Source organism: Schistocerca cancellata, chromosome 8 (assembly GCF_023864275.1).
Source record: "Schistocerca cancellata isolate TAMUIC-IGC-003103 chromosome 8, iqSchCanc2.1, whole genome shotgun sequence".
NCBI lineage: Eukaryota > Metazoa > Arthropoda > Insecta > Orthoptera > Acrididae > Schistocerca > Schistocerca cancellata.
In genome coordinates, this window is record NC_064633.1 from 532405384 (window position 1) to 532427340 (window position 21957).

The window sequence follows — 21957 nt, forward strand, 5'->3', positions numbered from 1 at the left end:
AGACTTACATTTTAGTTCAAACATTTTAAAAGCCAGAATAAAATTAAATACTAATTTCAAAACTCAATAATACTAAATAATAATAAAATGCCACCACTAAACACCGCTGCCTCCGCTGCTGGGTCCTGCAAGACCGCTGTCTCCGATGGCCCAGCTGACACCTCCCGCACTGAATGCTGACTTCAGCAAGGACATTGCTATGGAGGCACTGTCTCCGGTCCTGTACTATGGCCTCTTACAAGAGGGGGGACGGCGCACCCACTCCCCCCCCCCCCCCCCGTCATTTCCAGTCCTGCATGCCAGTGACTGTCCTCCACTTGATGAGCATCCACCGTCACCGAATGATGAAATGGACATCAGGGCCATCACTAGAGTTTTCCATGACTCATAATCGTGGTGCCCCCCCCTTTCTCTCTCTCTCTCTCTCTCTCACACACACACACACACACACACACACACACACACACACACACACACACTCTCACTCTCACACTCTCACTCTCTCTTCGCAGTACCAGTGCTTTTTCAGTACCAGTGCTTTTCTTCTCTACCACACATTTTTTTCTGTACCCCGCATTTTTTTCTGTACTACACATTTTTTTCTGTGCCTAGTCTTTTTATGTATGTGGTTCTTCCATCTAGTAGAAGTGTACAGTGAGTGATGTACCTTCACTCATGATGCACGTGATTTCAGAGATCGTGCATCCACACTGTTTACAGGCCCACTTATAGAGGCTACACTGAGCTTCCCCTTGGCATGCTCTGTGAACCACCAAAGAACAGTATTATTTCAGCGATCGCAAAATTTTTCGAACACAATTGTTATGTTGAAACCACAGTCAGTGTTCTCTGATTTTTCTATCACAGTTTTGTAAGTACCATATTGTAAAACAATTAACACTGACTTACCTAACAACATGATGCACCATTGTTGGAGACAGCATTAAAGAGCAGTAATGTATTACTAATTACAAAATAAGAGAAAATCTTCTTTGGGAGTTCTCTCACCAAAGGCCTACTGTTGGTTATAAACATGAATTTCATTAGAGTCTTGTAATTGATTGCACTCATCTTCAACGTTGAAAAGAGTATGATCAATGAATGTTCTTTAGCTCATGTTGCATTATAATTCACTAAGTGCAATAAATTACTTACTTGATCTACCTTTTCTTGTTACTCTACCTAAAGTTGGTTGGAATTCCAAGATAAATGACTACATTACTATAATAATAATAAATTATACATTATAATTCCATATAATGCATTACTATTACTCAGAATGAGTTGAAATATAGCTATGTTGAAAGGAATACTATTTTTTATAAACAAATAACTATAACCAAAATTTTAGATCTTTTACTTCTTTTTAATGTAAGAGACAACTACAAGGAAAACTCACAAATATTTCACACGTTTCATCTCTCTCTCTCTCTCTCTCTCTCTCTCTCTCTCTCTCTCTCTCTCTCTCTCTCTCTCCCCCCCCCCCCCCCCTCTCTCTGTGTCTCTGTCTCTGTCTCCCTCCCTCTGTGCGCGCGCAGTCTTATATTAACTAGTGTTAACTTTGTGTGTGTGTGTGTGTGTGTGTGTGTGTGTGTGTGTGTGTGTGTGTGTGTGTGTGTGTGTGCGCGCGCGCATGCTCATCAGATTTTGATGTATGTCTCTGTGAAACTATAATCCCTTCCTTTCCCGCCTTTTATTGTTCACATACACAGCTCCACTTCTCAATATTTAAAATGGTAAATTGCCAGCTGTTTCACTAACAACTTTCAACTCTATCATCAGCAACTAAGCTAGATTTATTTGTGTTATTAAATCCACGATCACTGAGCAGCACTTAATATACATACAAATTACAAAAACAAACACTAAATTGCTGAACACCATGAGGTAAACAATATTGTTAACATCAAATCCAACCTATTAATGTCTATTAATGTCCAATGAGTAGGATATAAAACACAACCACAGAAGATTCATAAATATTCATGATCCATACCTAATAGGTCAGGCCTTTTGCTCTGGTACGATATCCGCACAGCCTCACACCAATAGTGACCTTGTGTCAGAACAGCAACAGTTTCCTCAGCATCATTCAAGAAATCTTTTAGAACACAGGCAGCATCTGTGTAACGCCGATTTGATACCAAATCTTTAACCATGTTTCGCCAAAAATCTGCTTCCTGGCTCTCGCTACACAAGAAAAGGAAAACTGATTAATAACAGAATCTGCACATACAGCCAGAAACATAAATAAAATTATTTGGAGTAATTTTCTGTTCTTGCAAAACACAAGATGTTAACACACTCACACACACACACACACACACACACACACACACACACACACACTGAAAAAAGGACAGTGGCTTTTTAAATATTCATCTTATGTTAGTCCTACAAGATAAATTATGTTGCACACTGATTAGGAAAAAAATGTTAATTTGTGGATAGATTCTTAATATCACTGCTAAATTAGTAAAAATGTGTTAATAAGTTAATAGTGAGCTTCCGGATGTTTTGATGAGTTGTTGTTTACATTTTATGTACAATATTTCTATGACCGACCCAGCCATCTTTCTTCATATGATCGCAATTTGCTATTATGTGTACTCCTCACTGGACTCCAACCAAAATGTGAACTATTGCTGGTCTCTCACAATTACCTATAGCCACTATGGCCTTTGATGCTCTTTTGTTTTTCAGAGCTTGCACTGATAGTCCGTGAAATTTCTGGGACAGCGTAATTAAGGACTATATCAAAATAAAGAGATCAGAAAAACCAAATAGCAAGGAACAGCCATTTCAATTTAAATAGCACTTGGCACCCAGAACTTAAAATCTTGCCATCCATCACATCAATTAGAGTTGTAAAACGCAAAGAATTTGCATTTCATGGAATATCAGTGTAAATTCTGAAAAACAAAAGAGTATAAAAAGTGTAGTGGACATTGGGAATCAAACTCGGCAGTAAATAGCGGTGTGAGATCCACAATATTTCACAATCTCGTTGGAGTCCAGACAGCATGTACACATAACAGAAAAATTCACAGCAGCTGAAGAAGATGGCATGGTCGCCCATCGAAATAATGTGCATAAAGTGGAAACAACAACTCGACATAACATCTGGGAGCAAACTAATACACAATCACGCTGAGAAAACCTGTGAGATCAGAATGTCAATAAGGGTCACCAGGCTCATCTTGATCTGCAAGAGAAGTTTAAGATGATCACTACTCCACCACTGATGGAAGAAGCCCAATAGTAATCGAATCACTCACAAAAGATTCCAAGTTCCTAACACTGGACTCTGAGCATATGTTTTTAATAGTCAATGCACCATCTCAAACTGGTTCCTTGCTACTTCCATGAAAATCCATTAACAGAAAACCAGATAACAGTTCACACACACATAAACAAGTGAGCCATCAAAATGAGAACATGCCAAGTTTCCACAAAGACAAATACAATTTATCTAGTTTAACTATGCCTCACTAACCTAGTAATACATGAGAGTACGAGAGTACACTTCGAGGAAAATGCGTTACTGGTCTTGGAGAAAAAGAAAAATGAATCAGGAAGCTGGCTGACTAAATGAGCTTTACCAAAACTTATTGTGACCATGAATTACAGGAAGAAAAAACACTGTTTGTTTCCTCATCTGTAGTTCTATTTAAACAGTGTTCTGGTAGCTGTTCAATTTTGCTGAGTGGGAGTACTCAGTAGTGGATTTGTATGCAAAAGCACATTTACAATTCAAGTTAGGTCTAGGTGGTAACAAGGTCTAGCTGAGTATGTGATTTCAGTAGATTTCACTCGAGAATACAATTATGTTCAAGTTACATTTAAGCATAGTGTTGGGAACTTAATGGTAGTTGGCACTATCATTATAAGTATTATATCTCACAATAAATTTAGGCACAGGAAAAGATGGAATTGCAGTCAACAGGAATTGCAATTGTCACTAACCAACTAACACTCATCAAGAGTGGTGCCATGTTTAGTGTGGCTGGAAACTGTTTGTTAGCTGAGGGAACTATTCTGGTAGCAAGGAGGTTCAGAATTTAGTTTTATGGAGGGATAGTATCATAATGGTAGTGGATAGGTTGAGACTATTCTGGCTCTGTTACTTCATAATTCAGTACAGAAAAAAACCATGGACATAGGCAAAGTGGTATTTCAGATCACTGAACTGTAGGAAGCACTGCACAGCATTATTTTCAATCAGCATTATTTTCAGTCTAAAGAAAACTGGTTTGAGATTCCACACCTGCATGTAACAAGGTATTCCAGCATACAGAGTTTAGCTACAAGCCAATGTCTGAAGTGGTGGCCAGAATCTGGGGAATTCCAAACACAGAAAGGTTGGCTGCTGTTGTATGTGGGTCAGACAGGTGAGGACACGATGCATAGGAATGATGTAGGGCTCTTACTATCTAAAAGCAGCAAGAAGAGCTTACTGGAGAGGAAACCAGCCTCAGAATGAATAATAACTGCGCGCTTTATAACAAATATGTGATATATCACTGTAATTCAATGCTATGCACCTACTGAAACAGCTAAATGAGAATTAAAAGATGCATTTTATACAGAGCTTAACGGAGTCCTTAGACAAGCAAATTTTTGGGACATAAAAATTTTAATGGGTGACTTGAAAGCAAAATTTTGTTCAGAAAATAAAGGACTTGAACATATGGGTGAGCATGGCATGGGGATCAGAAATGTAAATTGTGAACTGTTAGATATGTGTGCTGAACATGACCTAGTCACTGGAGGTACATTGTTTCCACATTGTAACTGCCATAAGGTAACTTGGGTTTCTCCAGTCCACATTACTGAAAATCAAATAGACCACATAGTCATAAGCCAGAAGTTTTGGCACTCTCTGTTCGATATCAGAAATAGAAGAGGAGCAGACGTCGGAAGTGACCACCATCTAATTTTGGCAGAATTCAGATAGAAGATAATGGCAAAACAGAACCAAGCTCAATCACAGGAGGAAGAAAATAGATGTGGTAAGGTTAAAGACCAAGAGATCAAAGAAACATTTGCTCTTGAAGTACGAAACAGATTCCAGGTACTCTCTGAAGAAAACTTTATGGAAGAGGGAATTGAAACAGGTTGGCAAAAGATCAAAGACAGTTATTTAAATGTGGGAGAAAAAATCTTAGGATTTAAGCACATCAAAGGAAGGAATAGATATCTGATGCTACATGGAATGAAATCAGCCACAGGAAAGAACTAAAACTTAAGTTAAATCTTTGTAAGAGAAGAGCGAAGTGCATAAAGAATACACGGAGGCACACGAAAAAGTGAAAATATGGCTACGCTGAGATAAAAGGAAATGGATAGATGAGCAAGCAAAGTTGGCAGAAGAGATAGCAAGACAAGAAAATATGAAAGAGCTCTTTAATATAGCCAAACGGTTGTCACTGAAGAACTTCAGACGTGAAGGACCAGTTAAGAACAGAGACGGTGTGATGCTTACAACCCAACAGGCACAGTTACAGAGATGGCAAGAACACTTCACGGAACTGTTAAAATTTTGAAGACAATCAAGAGGATCAGGTAAGAGATTCCCAGAGGAAGTCGAAGAAGATCATGATATAAATCTGCAGTGCCCCAAAATGGGCAAAATTAGGATTGCTTTGAAAACCCTAAATAATGCAAAGGCTCCAGGTCTAGACAACATAGCACCGGAGCTCATAAAAGCAGTTATTGAAAGTACCGTTAAAATGCTCCATCCCTTGCTGAAGCTTATTTGGCTTGAAGAAAAATCTCCAATGGAGAGGAAAAATGATTTGGTGGTAAAGCTCCCAAAAAAGGGAAATTTGTCAGACTGCAACAAGTGGCGTGGTATTACATTGTTGTCAGTGCCCTGTACAGTCCTCACCAGAATTATTTTACACAGAATTACAGAGTCTTTTGAATATTGACTGCATAAAGAACAGGCTGGTTTTAAGACATAATGCAGTTGTGTTGATCTTATTAACACTCTTAGGATCATTTTAGAGCAAAGCAAAGAATTCCATGCAACCACGTACCTGGCATTCATTGATTTTCAAAAGGCCTTGAATCCTGTGAAACAAAGTGCTCTGGCAGGAGTTGTGGAAGTATGGTATACCACAGAACATCTTAATCATCATAAAATATCTATATGATGGCTACAAATGTTGCGTACTCCACAAGTGAAATATGACAGAGCCCACAAAAGTAACAACTGGAGGCCAACAGGGCTGCAATTTATCACCAACACTTTTTCTACATGTTCTAGACTCAGTTATGAGAAGAGTCACAGTAGGCAGGAGACGAGGAATTAAAGGGGGGATCCACGAATGTCTGGACGATTTGGATTTTGCAGACGATACAGTTTTACTAGCTCAAAGGCTGGCTAATATGCAAGCTAAATTAACCTTGCTGAAAGATGACGCAGAGACTGCTGGCCTCAAGATAAATATAGGCGAAAAAAGAAAATGAGAGTAAATTCAGGGAACATGGAGGCGCCGCTGTTAATAGGCGAGCAGTGGGTGGAGACAGTCAACTCAGTCCTGTACCTGGGTAGTATAGTGATGGAAAATGGTGGAGCTGGAGATGACATGAAAAACAGCATTAAAAGGACAAATGCTGCTTTCATAAAATTGTATCTAATACGGAAAAATAGAAGTATCAGGTACAAAACAAAAATCCATATTTTTAGTACAAATGTGAAGGCTGTCCTTCTGTACGCCAGTGAAAGCTGGAAAATGGATGAAAAGATAAAATCCCAGTTACAAAGCTTCATGAATAGATGTCTCCGGTGCATCATGAATATCTGGTGGCCAGAAAAAATATGTAATGAGGAGCTCTGGCAAAAAACAAACCAGATGCCTATAGAAGACCAGATACAAGAGAGAAAGTGGGGGTGGTTGGGGCACACATTGAGAAAACCAGCTGGAGCCATCGAGAAAAAAAGCATTCGAATGGAATCCCCAGGGAACAAGGAAGAGAGGAAAACCTAGAGGCACATGGAAGAGGACAGTGGAAGGGGAACCAAAAAGGGACAGCAAGACCAGGGCAGAATTGAGGCAAATGGCCAACGACAGTGACAAATGGTTGAGTTCTCTTGGATGCCCTGTGACCCCATAGGGGCCAATGGAATTAAGTCAAGTAAGTTGGGGAAAAGAGAACTACCTGTATGAATATCAAGAGCTCAGATGGAAAACCAGTTCAAAGCAAAGACGGGAAAGCTGAACGGTGAAAGGAGCATTGGTTCATTGGTTGATTCAGAGGAGGGGACCAAACAGCAAGGTCATTGCTCCCATCGGATTTGGGAAGGATGTGGAAGGAAGTCGGCCATGCCGTTTCAAAGGAACCATTCCGGCATTTACTTGAAGTAATTTCGGGAAATCATAGAAAACCTTAATCAGGATGGACAGACACAGGTTTGAACCATCATCCTCCCGAATGCTAGTCCAGTGGGCTAACCCCTGCACCACCTCACTCAGTCACATAGAGTGTCCATAAAAGGGCAGTATTATAAAATGGAAGAGAACATAGGTAACAATGAGATGGAAGATATGATACTGCGAGAAGAATTTGAAAGAGCACTGGAAGAACTAAGTCAAAACAAGGACAAGGACCAGGCAGTAGACGACATTCCATTAGAACTACTGTGAGCCTTGGGAGAGCAGCCATGACAAAACTCTTCCATCTCATGTGCAAGATGTATGAACAGGTGATATATCCTCAGATTTCAAAAAGAATATAATAATTCCAACTCCAAAGAAATCAGGTGCTGACACGTGTGATTATTAACAAACTATCAGTTTAATAACTCATGGTTGCAAAATACTAACATGATTTCTTTACAAATGAATGGAAAAAAACTGGTAGAAGCCGACCTCGGGGAAAATCAGTTTGGATTCTGGAGAAACAGAAGAACACGCGAGGCAATACTGATTGTTTCTCTATCCCTCTGTCATCTATTTCGATATCTACCATTTTGTCATCTGTGCGACAATCTAGAGAAGGAACTACAGTGCAGTCTTCCTCTGTGAAACAGCTTTGGAAAAAGACATTTCGTATTTCGGCCTTCAGTCTGTCATCCTCTGTTTCAGTACCATTTTGGTCACAGAGTGTCTGGACATTTTGGTTTGATCCACCTACCGCTTTGACATAAGACCAAAATTTCTTAGGATTTTCTGCCAAGTCAGTACATAGAACTTTACTTTCGAATTCATTGAACGCCTCTCGCATAGCCCTCCTCACACAACATTTCGCTTCTCATAATTTTTGTTTGTCTGCAGGGCTTTGGCTATGTTTATGTTTGCTGTGAAGTTCCCTTTGCTTCCGCAACAGTTTTCTAACTTGGTTGTTGTACCACGGTGGCTCTTTTCCATCTCTTACGATCTTGCTTGGCACATACTCATACTCATCTAATGCATATTGTACGATGGTTTTGAACTTTGTCCACTGATCCTCAACACTATCTGTACTTGAGAAAAAACTTTTGTGTTGGGCCATCAGGTACTCTGTAATCTGCTTTTTGTCACTTTTGCTAAACAGAAAAATTTTCCTACCTTTTTTAATATTTCTATTTACGGCTGAAATCATCGATGCAGTAACCACTTCATGATCACTTATTCCCTGTTCTGCGTAAACTGTTTCAAATAGTTTGGGTCTGTTTGTCACCAGAAGGTCTAATATGTTATCGCCACGAGTCGGTTCTCTGTTTAACTGCTCAAGGTAATTTTCAGATAAAGCACTTACAAAAAATTTCACTGGATTCTTTGTCCCTGCCACCCGTTATGAATGTTTGAGTCTCCCAGTCTATATCCGGCAAATTAAAATCTCCACCCAGAACTATAACATGGTGGGGAAACCTACTCGAAATATTTTACAAATTATCCTTCAGGTGCTCAGTCACAACAGCTGCTGAGCCAGGGGGCCTATAGAGACATCCAATTACCATGTTCGAGCCTGCTTTAACGGTGACCTTCACCCAAATTATTTCACATTTCGGATCTCCGTCAATTTCCTTCAATACTATTGCACTTCTTATCGCTATAAACACGCCTCCCCCTTCACTGTCCAGCCTGTCTCTGCGGTATACATTCCAATCTGAGTTTAGGATTTCATTACTGTTTACGTCTGGTTTCAGCCAACATTCTGTCCCTAGTACTATATGGGCACTGTGACCGTTTATTAATGAGAGCAGTTCTGGGACCCTTCTATAGACGCTCCTGCAGTTTATTATTACCACATTAATATTGTTATTCCCTGTTGCATTTTGCCTACCTTGCCGCATCTCAGGAGGCGTCTTGTCGGGCCTAGGGAGGGAATTCTCTAACCTAAAAAACCCACATGTGCACTCCACATGTACTCCGCTACCCTTGTAGCTGTTTCCTGCGTGTAGTGCACGCCTGACCTATTCAGGGGGACCCAACTTTTCTCCACCCGATAGTGGAGGTCGAGAAATTTGCACCCCAGATCTCCGCAGAATCGTCTGAGTCTCTGGTTTAAGCCTTCTACTCGGCTCCATGGAGTCTGAAAGGGACATGGGCGTTCCAGTGTTAAGGCAAATGGGGTTGAGTTGATTGAGAAGTTCAACCAAGGGGATGGTGCTCTCATTGAAGTCACCAAGCAGCAAAAAGGGGTGTTGGAGTTGACCAATAAGCTAGAGGAAGTCTACCCCCAATGACCGAGGTATGTAAAAAGTACAACGCGAAAAGGTGAAAAATGCCGTCCCCAGAAGGAAGGCTACAATGGACTGGAAAGAAATGCAAGACATCATAGTGGTCATGAGAATGCAATTTTGTTTTCTGGAGGCAGAGGACAAGTGGATGCTGCAATTCTAAGAGAAGTCTTAATTCCTCCTTGTTGTATCTAAGGGTGCAAATGATCCATTGGAGGAGAGTCATGATGAGAAGGGGGGGGGGGGGGGGCAGGAAAAAATAAAGGGTGGCACCACGGCAGCTGCTGAGTGCCAGCCTTTGAAGACTCTCAGCTGGAGGGTGCAGAGGCTGGAGGGTCCTGCTTCATGGGATTGATAGAGGCATCGGCATTCTCCCTCTGTCGGTCTGCGGAGTCCAGGGCAGAAAAACAGATGACACCGTGCATTGGCAACACAGAGGTTGGCCGGGTGAGGATATAGATAATGACATCACTGAAGAGGATCTCCAAGTTAGTGAAGGAGAAGACCGTTTGCCTTTGTTTGATTTCTTGGAACATTTGATGTTGGCAGATGATGATTCAGATGTTCGTTGGCTGGAGGGACGTAAAAAGTCCCTGCAGGAGTATTCCTTCTGTCCTTTCCAGCCTGCTGGTTGTGTAGCAGGTGATTTCTCCACATGAGGCAAAAATTTTAATAGCTTGTTGCAAAGCTGGAGGAGGAGGAGGAGGAGGAGGAGGAGGAGTAGGAGGAGTAGGAGTAGGAGACAGTGATACTACCGTGACATTGGGGATGAATTTGTGGTCGCCCGTCTGCGTGGCCAAGTCCTTCATGAAGCACAATGTAGCAAGAAGGGTACTGTAAGTGCCAAATGTAAAAAGAAGGGTTTCAGACTAACCAACCACTTACAAGCAACAGAGTGAGGCACTTTTTCCTTTACCCAGATCTCCTGAACAACCCATTTATCAAGACACATGGAACAATCTCGGGAGGAGGCCGCATGGTCACTACTGCAATTGATACTGCAGGGAGGAGGAGGCAGGCATTCGCCTTCGTGAGCATCCCTACCACAGGTTACATGTTTGGCTAGGTGTTGACAGGACATTCGAGTGCGGTTGTAATGATACCACTGATAGCAGCACATTGGGTTCAGAATGTATGGTTGGACCGTGATAACTTCATAGCCTGCTTTGATCTTGGAGGGAAGGACTACTCTATAAAATGTGAGAAAAAGAATGTGTGGGGGCACTAACGAGGCATCTACCTTTTCCATCACCCGATGGACTGCAATTACGTCCTGATCAGAGAGGTCAGTTTGAATTTCTGCCTCAGTCAGACCACTGGGCACCCTAGTAATTAACACCACGCGAAGAATTCAGCAATTGGTGGGCCTCAACATGAACCGGACTGCCATGGAGGAGCGAAGCGGCAAGCAGTTGTGTTTGAGAATCACAAGTAGTCTCCAAAAGCAAAGACCACTGCATAAACGAGAGCAGGATTTCACAGTGCTGGGAAATGCATCAACACTTTACTATATAATAAACAGATTAACTATAACAACGGACTGATCGTCTTCAGTATGCGAAAGCACGAGGAATAGAGGTGCAGCCTCATTCCATTTACATTGAGTAGATGTAGACTGAGAATGAGATGTTTGGCTCACTGCGAGAAAATCCCATGACTGCCAGCGTCTCTGATGGTGCGCTCCTTCCAACTGGGAACTCCTCCTCAGAGGGGGCGCACCCGCCTTAGGTGATTGTTCACACCTCAGGTCACACCTCCCAAACACCTGACAAAAGGACCAATTGACAATTTGGGAAGGTAACAGCTCAGGCAATTACCTCTCCCTGAGCCTGGCCAGTACTACAGTGTACGTTCGAACCCTACATGTCAACAAGGGACTAGGAATTACACGTTACCCAGTCAACTGTTAGGCGTCGGATACATGGGCAGACCTTCAGGAGTGCACAGTGTCTAACACCGATGCAGAAGAAGGATAGAAGAAGGGAAGCAAAGAAGGCAAACAGGAACGAAAAAAAAAAAAAAAAGAGTGAAGGGACTGTTCTGATGTCTGGCTACTGAAAATACACAAAATATTCCTAAAAACATCCCAGACATGTTCCCCAAGGGAGGGGAAAAAGAATAGCAAGAAGACAGACATGCTGCACAGAAAGGAAAAGATGCTGCAAAAGCTGGGGTCCCCTGGTAGCTACACAGGAACTCACCAAAGAATGGTGAGTCCCCAGGGGGGAGGGGGAGGGGGGGCAACCATATGTAAATAACACCATGTGAAAATCTCAGCGTACAATGGGCCTCGACAGGAACAGGATAGCTGTGGAGGAGCAAAGCTGTTACCAGTTCTTGGGCTCGAAAATCACAATTGGTCTCCAGAACCGAAGTTCCATTATGTAAGCAAGAGTAGATTTCACAGGGCCTGCAACTGCATCAACACCTTTCTGAATAATAAACGGATTAACTGTAGCAAAAGACTGATCTTCTTCAGTGCGTGATGACCTCCTTCAGTACATGACACTACGAGAACTTAATTGCAACTGGGAGGGTTATTGAGTCTTTAGCCTCATTCTGTTTACATTTAGTAGACCTAGACTGTGATGAAGATGACTGGCTCATTGCAAAAAAATTTCCTACGATTGCCAGCATCTCCGATGGCACACTCCTTCTAACTGGAGTCCCCTTAGGTGATTGTTCACACTCAAGTCATACCTCCCGAACTCCAGCAGAGGGACCAATAAGCAATTGGGAAGATAACAGCTCCGGCAATCACTCCTCCATGGGTTTGGCCTGTACCAGAGGGTACATGTGAGCCCTACGTGTCGACCTAGGGTTGGGAATAATGTGTTACACAGTCACCTGTTACATGTCAAATGCATGGGCCAACCTTCAGAAGTACACCGGGAGGAAGAAGAATCAAAGAGAGACCTCAAATGCCAAAGTGGAGGAAGGGGAAGAGATGGAGAACAAAAAAATACAGAAAAATCAGATGAGGAACTGTTCCAATGCCAGACTACCAAAGCTTTAGACCACCTTCCCAAAAATACCCAAGACATGTACCCCTAGAGATGGGAGAAAGAACGGCAGGAGGATAGATATGCAGCACGGTAACAGAAGAGATGCTGCAAAGGCTAGGGCCCCATGACAGCCAAGCACGAACTCACCAAAGAGTAGCTGAGCTCCGTGTGGGTTGTTAGGTTGAGAAGGATCAGGCAAAGCAAATGTGGGAGAAAGTGTTGATGTTCTAGAGAAATCTGGATATTGTGTCCTCACCCTCAGTCCAGTTCCTGAAGATATCATCAATGAATTTGAACCAGGTAAAGGATTTGGGATTCTGGGTGGTTGGGAAGGAATCTTCTTCATGGCCCATGGATAGGTTGACATAGGATGGGGCCCTTCAGGTCCCCATTGCTGTACCACATATTTTTTTCATAAGCGATGCCTTCAAAGGAGAAATTTGAAGATAAGGACATAGTTACACTGTTCAGAAAGGAGGAGGAGATTGTATGTTTAGAGTCAGCCCGGTGTTGGGGAAACTAATGTTCAATTCCAGCAAAGCCATGGGCAAAGGGGATGTTGTTAGTGAAAAGTTATGTTCCCAATGATTAAGGAAAGTCTCAGCAATAATGCCCGACTAGGTAATAGTCCCCATTAACAGTTGTAGGATAACATCAGTTCTGTAAGTTCCATAATTCAACTATTTCTCCTGTAGTCATTTTTTATTTTGTATAAAGTTATTCATAATTATTAATAACATCTCACAGATAGGCATGATAATTTATAAATTGACAACATCTAGGGACGCAAAGAGGTAATCAGCTGGTATAACTATATCATTAACTTCATCTGCAAACTCATATGTATTTTGTGAACTACACTGCTCATAAAATGTTCATAGCATTTTGCTCATAAAATGTTCATAGCATTTTTAATCTTTGTGCTAGCATGGCATTTTATGCCTTTTACACACCCATTGGTCTACACTTTTAATATTTTAATTTAAAAAATTTTTACTCCATACCGACTTTTTCCTTTCCCAATCCCTCTCATTCCATGTTATAATTTTACTATTTTATGTCTTTTACGGTTTACACACCCACTGTTTTACACTTTTAATATTTTAATGAGAATGTTTACGTCATCGTACTTTTTAAAATTTTATTGTAAGAGTTTCTTGTTAAACTCTTGACATTCCTGCTTTCTTTCCCCTCTCCCTATCACCCTCACTTCATACCCCTCCCTTCCCTCCCCCTCTTCCTCTTCCTCTTCCTCTCTCCCCTACCTCAACCTGATACCAATTTAAAACACATAAAACACAGACCACAGTTACAAAATACAGTACTCTGATATGAGGCTCCAACACAGACACAAAGGGTTGCTGACACAACCATGTAAGTAAATTCGACATTCATGTACAATGATTTTCTATTTACTGTAAAAAATAAACAATACATCCTTAGTTTTGCTTTGTTTTAGACCTGAAGATGACCCAGAGAAATCAAAACATACTAAAAATGTGAACTGAGACTGAAGAATAAATGAGGATTGATTGAAAAATGAAATCATTCTATGTGACGGTTTCAGGTTAAATGTATGATTTGACAAAGTTCGATGTTATCCAGTTACTGACTGATGCAAATGTTTACAGACAATATTTATTAATTGTCCAGCTAATTCAATCTTTACAAGGTGAAACCTCTTTAACCTAAAGCCAACAAATACAATTTCAGTCACTGTTTCCATGTTGTCCTCTGCCAGAGGAAATCTACAACCCTTTTTTTTTTGTTACCCTTTTCACTATGTCCTGAATGTCTGTTATTTCTCTTTTGTTTTCACTTATTTTCCAATCTTTCTTAGTGAGACCTGAAACCTAGGTGTGACCTTTCCATAGCTCTCTGAGCTATTAAAAGGCTTTCTTTAGAAAAATTCATTTGAAATCAAAGTTGCACAGCCATGTGTTAGTAAGAGAAGAACACACTGTTCAAAAACAACCATTTTTAATTTTGCTATCATACTAGATTTAAAAACAGTTGTGTTTCCTCCATAACCCATCCAGCCAAACATGATTCAGATGGAAATTTTGGGTTTTAAGTTTCCTTGGTTATCAGTTAGCAATCCCATATAAACATATTCATTAGCATTTTTAGATAGTTGTTCAATATTATTTGTCTTTCAGTGACCCATTTGTTGTGGGCAGTATTTGCTTTGCACAGATTTATCTCAGGCCCACTTTTATAGATGATCGCAATTTTATTATATTGTTGGCTAGGATTACTATATTATCTGCAAATATCAAGTTAGTGAGTCTTTTCCCATTTATTCTCACTTCCAGATAATTTTGGATGTAGCTGTCTCAAGGACTGCTATAAATATTAGTTTGATGCATAAGTTCGTAGTTTTTTTGTATTGCATGTTGGTGTTCCAGTTGCTACAGTTTATTTATCAATTTTCATTTTTTATTTGTAGTTCATTGTTGCTATTTGAGTTTACATATTGTAATTTGAAGATGGTGAGTGAGCTGTGGATGTTACAAAATGGAGTGCCAAGTGGAGAAATTGGAAAATTTCCGACATATTCTTCTGTTCCGAGTTCAGTAGAGGGCTGGAAGTAGCAGAGGCAGACGAAACATGTGTCATGTATGGGGATAATGCCAATAGACAGAACACAGCAAGCAAATGGTTCTCTCTCTTTGAGGAATGTTGTCTTGACATTAATTACTCTCCATATTCAGGAAGACCTTTGGGGTTTGATGAAGATCGTTTCAGTGCTTTAATTTACAGTGATCCATGTCAGTGTACTCACGAACTGGCAAATGTGATGAACTGTGATCATTCCACAGTCGTGTGACATTTGCATGAAATGGGGAAGGTTCAAAAATCGCATGTACAGGTACTGCATGCTCTAAGCCAAAATCACAAAAATCAGTGGGTGGCCATATGTGCATCTCTGCTTGCTCATTAACAACAATGACCATTCCTACCCTATATCATTACTGGTGATGAGAAATGGTATCTTTATGCAACCATAAGGAAAAGAAAGGAATGCCTGAGCCCAAGAAAAACAGTAACTCCCTGTACAAAGACCTGCACGCCTCCACAAAAGATAATGTTATGCATCTGGTGGAACACTGATGGTAGGGTGCACTACAAATTGCTTTTCCAAGGTGTAGCCATCACTTCTGAAATTTACTGTCAACACCTGAGACCTCTCGCAGGTGTAATTGTATTAGTGCCACTTAAAGTTCACGTCACGACCAGATGTATTGAAAATTTCCTCACCCAGTAGATAGTGCGCAGTGTTCCCGACCTACCTTGCTTTGCTTATTCAATATTGTCTTCCCGGTAGCTGCGTCCATCTCACCTAAATCACACTAAAATTAAGAAGCCAGGATCCTAGATTAAGTTTTCCAAAATCAAAAGTCAAGACCGTATTCTTTGTTGAACATTTATGACAACCACAGTGCGATTTATTTGTTGTCACACACACACACACACACACACACACACACACACACACACACAATATTCATGTGACCAGGCCTCTTACACTTAATCGTCACATTAGGTAGGTCAAAAACTTCCAGTCTTTAACAATGTTCACAATTACACTTTTTTGGTACTGACCGGAAAAATTAACCAACTTGCCGCACTTTTGCTTCATGAGAATCTGACCAAGAACTAACTGAGAACTGCACCAGCTCGGACCTTATATACGTAGACGAGTGCTTGAATATTTGACTATTTCTGTTAATATATTATAGTTTATAATTTCCCAGGGTTAAAATGATCCTTTCTAATTGGTTTTGAAGCTAACTGTTGGGTTTTATTACTTAAATAACATGAGTGAGCTGTATCAATTTAAATACGCGGAACTAACTTATGCATCTGCAGTGGGAACTCCCGACTTATCATGGCAGCCATCTTCAACAATAATTTTTACTTATTCAAATTTACTTAATTCTTAATTAATGCACTTACAAAGTTGAGACTGGAGTCATTTTACATAGAAAAATAAAGGTAGCAAAAGTATCAAAACAGGTCTCGGAATTATTTAGTAGTTTGGTCACAATTGGCACTGAAAAGTCATACAGGCTACAGATTTCAAGTCTTAATATCTATTTAACTAATACACTTTAGGTTAATTTAAACACTTTGCTGGCATCAGTAAAATTTAGGCTTTCTTTTGGATGCAGTCTTATAGCTGAATTCGATCTATTAGCTCACTCGAATTTTACTTAATATGTATTGCACAATATACGTCATTGTTCATAACTTTCAATAGGATGCATTTCCAATAAAACTAATTAGCTCATTACTTTCACAATAGACATTAGATTGTACTGAAATAATAGATTTTACTAGGGGAATTTTATTTAAACTATTTCTGAATTCTGTACTATGAGGCTGAAGGCCACAGAATCTGTAGTCGGAATCTGAGTAGTGAAAATGAAAAAAAATAAATAAATAAAAGTTCATTGCTTAACTAAGTTACTGAAGGAGTGTAAAACCAAAACAGGATAACAGTGGGCAACCCTGCTTCATTACACACTGACAGAAGAGTGCATGAAGTGATGCTACTCCATGACAACGCCTGCCTGCATTCTCCAAGACTGCCAAAAAACACTATACAATCAAACAATAGAAAATTCAGAATGGAATGTAACAATATTACGAAAAGGAAAGTTGCCACTCACCATATAGCAGAGATGCTAAGTAACAGATAGGCACAAGAAAAAGACTGTCACAAATAAAGCTTTTGGCCTGTAAGGTCTTTATCAGCCCTCATTCCACCACGCACACAGTCTTTTTACTTCTCTCCTTTTCCGATAACTTCAGTCATACAGATCTTAATACTTCCTGCTTTTCCATCCTGCATTTCAACTGCAGCTTTTCTTATTTATTTTGTGAGGATTTCTGGAATATCATCGTTTTCATTTACATACGGTGTTAACAGAGGTTCACATGTTTTTCCACATACCTAGTTTGTTGTAGAAATTTCTCATAGCTATAGAATATTCTTCTTTACCTGATGGAAGGAGTGTATAGAGGGTCTCTACAAGGGCGATGTACTTGAGGACAATATTATGGAAATGGAAGAGGATGTAGATGAAGATGAAAAGGGAGATACGATACTGTGTGAAGAGTTTGACAGAGCACTGGAAGACCTGAGTCGAAACAAGGCCCCGGGAGTAGACAACATTCCATTATAACTACTGACGGCCTTGGGAGAGCCAGTCCTGACAAAACTCTACCATCTGGCGAGCAAGATGTATGAGACAGGCGAAATACCCTCAGACTTCAAGAAGAATATAATAATTCCAATCCCAAAGAAAGCAGGTGTTGACAGATGTGAAAATTACCGAACTATCAGTTTAATAAGTCACAGCTGCAAAATACTAACGCGAATTCTTGACAGACGAATGGAAAAACTGGTAGAAGCCGACCTCTGGGAAGATCAGTTTGGAGTCCGTAGAAATATTGGAACACGTGAGGTGAAACTGACCTTACGACTTATCTTAGAAGAAAGGTTAAGGAAAGGCAAACCTACTTTTCTAGCATTTGTAGACTTAGAGAAAGCTTTTGACAATGTTGACTGGAATACTCTGTTTCAAATTCTAAAGGTGGCAGCGGTAAAATACAGGGAGCGAAAGGCTATTTACACCTTGTACAGAAACCAGATGGCAGTTATAAGAGTCGAGGGGCATGAAAGGGAAGCAGCAGTTGGGAAGGGAGTGAGACAGGGTTGTAGCCTCTCCCTGATGTTACTCAATCTGTATATTGAGCAAGCAGTAAAGGAAACAAAAGAAAAATTCGGAGTTGGAATTAAAATCCAGGAGAAGAAATAAAAACTTTGAGGTTTGCCGATGACATTGTAATTCTGTCAGAGACAGCAAAGGACTTTGAAGAGCAGTTGAACAGAATGGACAGTGTCTTGAAAGGAGGATATAAGATGAACATCAACAAAAGCAAAACGAGGATAATGGAATGTAGTCAAATTAAGTCGGGTGATACTGAGGGAATTATATTAGGAAAGGAGACATTTAAAGTAGTAAAGGAGTTTTGCTATTTGGGGACAAAATAACTGATGATGGTGGAAGTAGAGTGGATATAAAATGTAGACTGGCAATGGCAATGAAAGCGTTTCCGAAGAAGAAAAATTTGTTAACATTAAGTATATATTTAAGTGTTAGGAAGTCGTTTCTGAAAGTATTTGTATGGAGTGTAGCCATGTATGGAAGTGAAACATGGACGATAAATAGTTTGGACAAGAAGAGAAAAGGAGCTTTCAAAATGTGGTTCTACAGAACAATGCTGAAGATTAGATGGGTAGATCACATAACTACTGAGGGGGTATTGAATAGAATTGGGGTGAAGAGAAGTTTGTGGCACAACTTGACAAGAAGAAGGGACCGGTAGGTAGGACATGTTCTGAGGCATCAAGGGATCACAAATTTAGCATTGGAGGGCAGCGTGGAGGGTAAAAATCATAGAGGGAGACCAAGAGATGAATACACTAAGCAGATTCAGAAGGATGTAGGTTGCAGTAAGTACTGGGAGATGAAGAAGCTTGCACAGGATAGAGTAGCATGGAGAGCTGCATCAAACCAGTCTCAGGACTGAAGACCACAACAACAACAACAACAACAACAACATCCATGGGGTCCCATTAAATTCTCATATTCTATTCTGTTTGTCCATATCTGTGCATTTAGGTCTTCTATAATGATCACTCTCTATTTACTAATGACTTTTTCTAAATCTTCAAGAATCTGGTTCTTATCCTCTTGACAACATCCAGTCTGAGGTGCATACATCTGTACTAAAGTTAGTTTTTCTCTCCATGAATGCAGAGTCATCTTCATTATTCTCTCAGTAATGTACTGAATGTCAGTGATTCCTTCTAGATCTTTATTCATGGTGAAACTGACACCATTCTTAGCCCCAATCCATATTCACCTACTACGTTTCCTTCTCTCTCTTTTCCTACAACTGATTTCCAGTCACACATCACTATTAAATTTTCGTCTCCCTTCACTACCTGAATAATTTCTTTTATCTCATCATACATTTCATCAATTTCTTCATCATCTGCAGAGCTAGTTGGCATATAAACTTGTACTACTGTAGTAGGCGTGGGCTTCGTGTCTATCTTGGCCACAATAATGCGTTCACTATGCTGTTTGTAGCAGCTTACCCGCACTCCTATACCCCATGGATATGGTAGAAGAAATATAGAAGGTGAGCATCTTCTTGACTTCTGTATGAGGAATGGGTTGGTGGTGAAAAACAGTTGTTTTGAGAAGAGACAGAGCCATAAGATAACACGATACAGTTGCGATGGATCACAAAAGACCGTAATCAATTATGTCATCATGGATGAAGAGAGGAGTAGAATGGCAACTGATGGCAGAGTAATCCCTAGCGAGAGCCTTGACAGTGATCACCATCTATTAGTAGCAGACCTGAGAAACTTCAATGTGCCGAAAATACAGAACAAGAAAATGGCAAAAATTGAAGTATGGGAACTCCAGAAAACTGAGAAGAGAACTGAATATCAGAACCAGATAAAATCCCTGTTATCAAGAGATGAAAGGAAAAATGGAGAGGCAGAATGGACCAGACTAAGGTACACATTGGAAAAGAAAGCCACCGAAGTTTGTGGAAAGACAAATATGATGACAAGAGAGAAGGAAACACCTTGGTGGAATGAAAGTGAGAGAGCAGTAATCAAGAAAAGAAATCTCTTCAGGAAAGAGAGGGATCGGGAGAAAAATAAACCAGAACTTATTGGAGATGAGGCAGAAGAAAAGACCAGGGCATAGAAGATATTCACTCAGAAATTGGAGGAGGACAGTAGAGGTAATAAGACACTGTTGTATCAGGTTATCAGAGGTAAAAGGAATCAAATGAATACCATAAAAGCACTAGAAGATGAAAATGGAAATCTGGTTACGACAGAAAGTTACATGAGAGAAGTCCTGAAAAACCATTTTGACCATCTATTAAATAGATCAGTCGAAGAACCATATACAGAACTGGAAATCCACACTTACAATGAGGAAACTCCCATCACCAGAACAGAAACAGAGGCAGCCTTAAAATCTATGCCTAAAGGAAACTCTTCATGTGCAGATGAAGTGAACACAGACATGATAAAGGCAGCAGGTATCCAAGGCACACAATGGCCGAACCGAGCACTCAATTCCATATGGGCAGATAACAAAATACCTGCGGATTGGAGCAGGGGTGTAATAATTCCCCTGTTTAAGAAAGGTAGCAGGTGGAAACCCACCAACTATAGAGGAATAACCCTATTGGCTCATGGGCTGAAAATAATTGAGAATATCACAGAAAAGAGACTGGGCACTATCATAGAACCACAGCTGGAAGAGGAACAATATGGCTTAAGAAGTAACAGATCAACAAGAGATCTAATTTTTAGCACCCGCATGTTGATGGAAAAGTATTGGGAGAAAGGCAAGAACCTGGTCATTGTATTCCTGGTTACAGAAAAAGCCTATGATAGTGTTATGAGAGATAAGATCGGGGAATACCTGAGGAAAGAGAATGTGCCTGAAGGACTAATAAGAAAAATTCAGATGTTGTACAAAGACTGTACTACCTGTGTACAAATTGGGGAAGGATGATCATCATGGTTCGAGACCAAGAGTGGAGTTCAGCAAGGAAGTGCACTGTCCCCACCATTATTCATTACTGTTATGGATACTATAATGCAGAATGTCATGGAGAAGTCTGGTGATCTGAATGCATTTGCCTTTGCTGATGACTTCATGATATGGGGTGAAACTGAATAAGAAGTACAGATCAGACTCGATGAATGGAAATCTCAGTTCCAGAAATATAACCTCAACATCAGCAAGATCAAGACAGTGGTGATGGCAATCAACAGAGATGGACAACCAGCAAGTGTAAAACTAGGAGACCACCAACTAGAATGTGTGGACAGTTCTCCTTCCCTCAGAAGTGTAATCTCCAGTGATAACTTGACAGAAATGAAATCACCAACACAGTGCAAAAAGGATCTGAATTCTACCAACAAATAAGATAACTTTTATGGGATGACTTGATTCCAAAACCAACAAACTGACTTAAGTTTAATAGCTATTTCATACCAATATTGACCACTTATCTGTATGACATTTAATCCCCTCTGGACTGGACTCATGCACAAATTTGGTTGGAAAGTGTATCATAAAGCCATTGTGTCCTCTCCTGAAGCAAAGTTGTCCAGAACTGTTTTAAATGTTCCTCGATAGCGTGAATACTGACAATGAGGTG

The 21957-nt window shown here is 40.3% G+C and overlaps 1 protein-coding gene across 2 annotated transcripts in view; it reads right to left on the reverse strand.

The window, feature by feature from the left end:
- Positions 1-21957, reverse strand: part of LOC126094690 (elongator complex protein 1) — a 139418-nt gene that overhangs the window by 83878 nt on the left and 33583 nt on the right. For both annotated transcript variants that reach the window (XM_049909215.1, XM_049909214.1), the window contains exon 8: positions 1997-2190. In XM_049909215.1, the coding sequence (XP_049765172.1) occupies positions 1997-2190 (194 nt within the window). The remainder of the gene's footprint in view (positions 1-1996; positions 2191-21957) is intronic.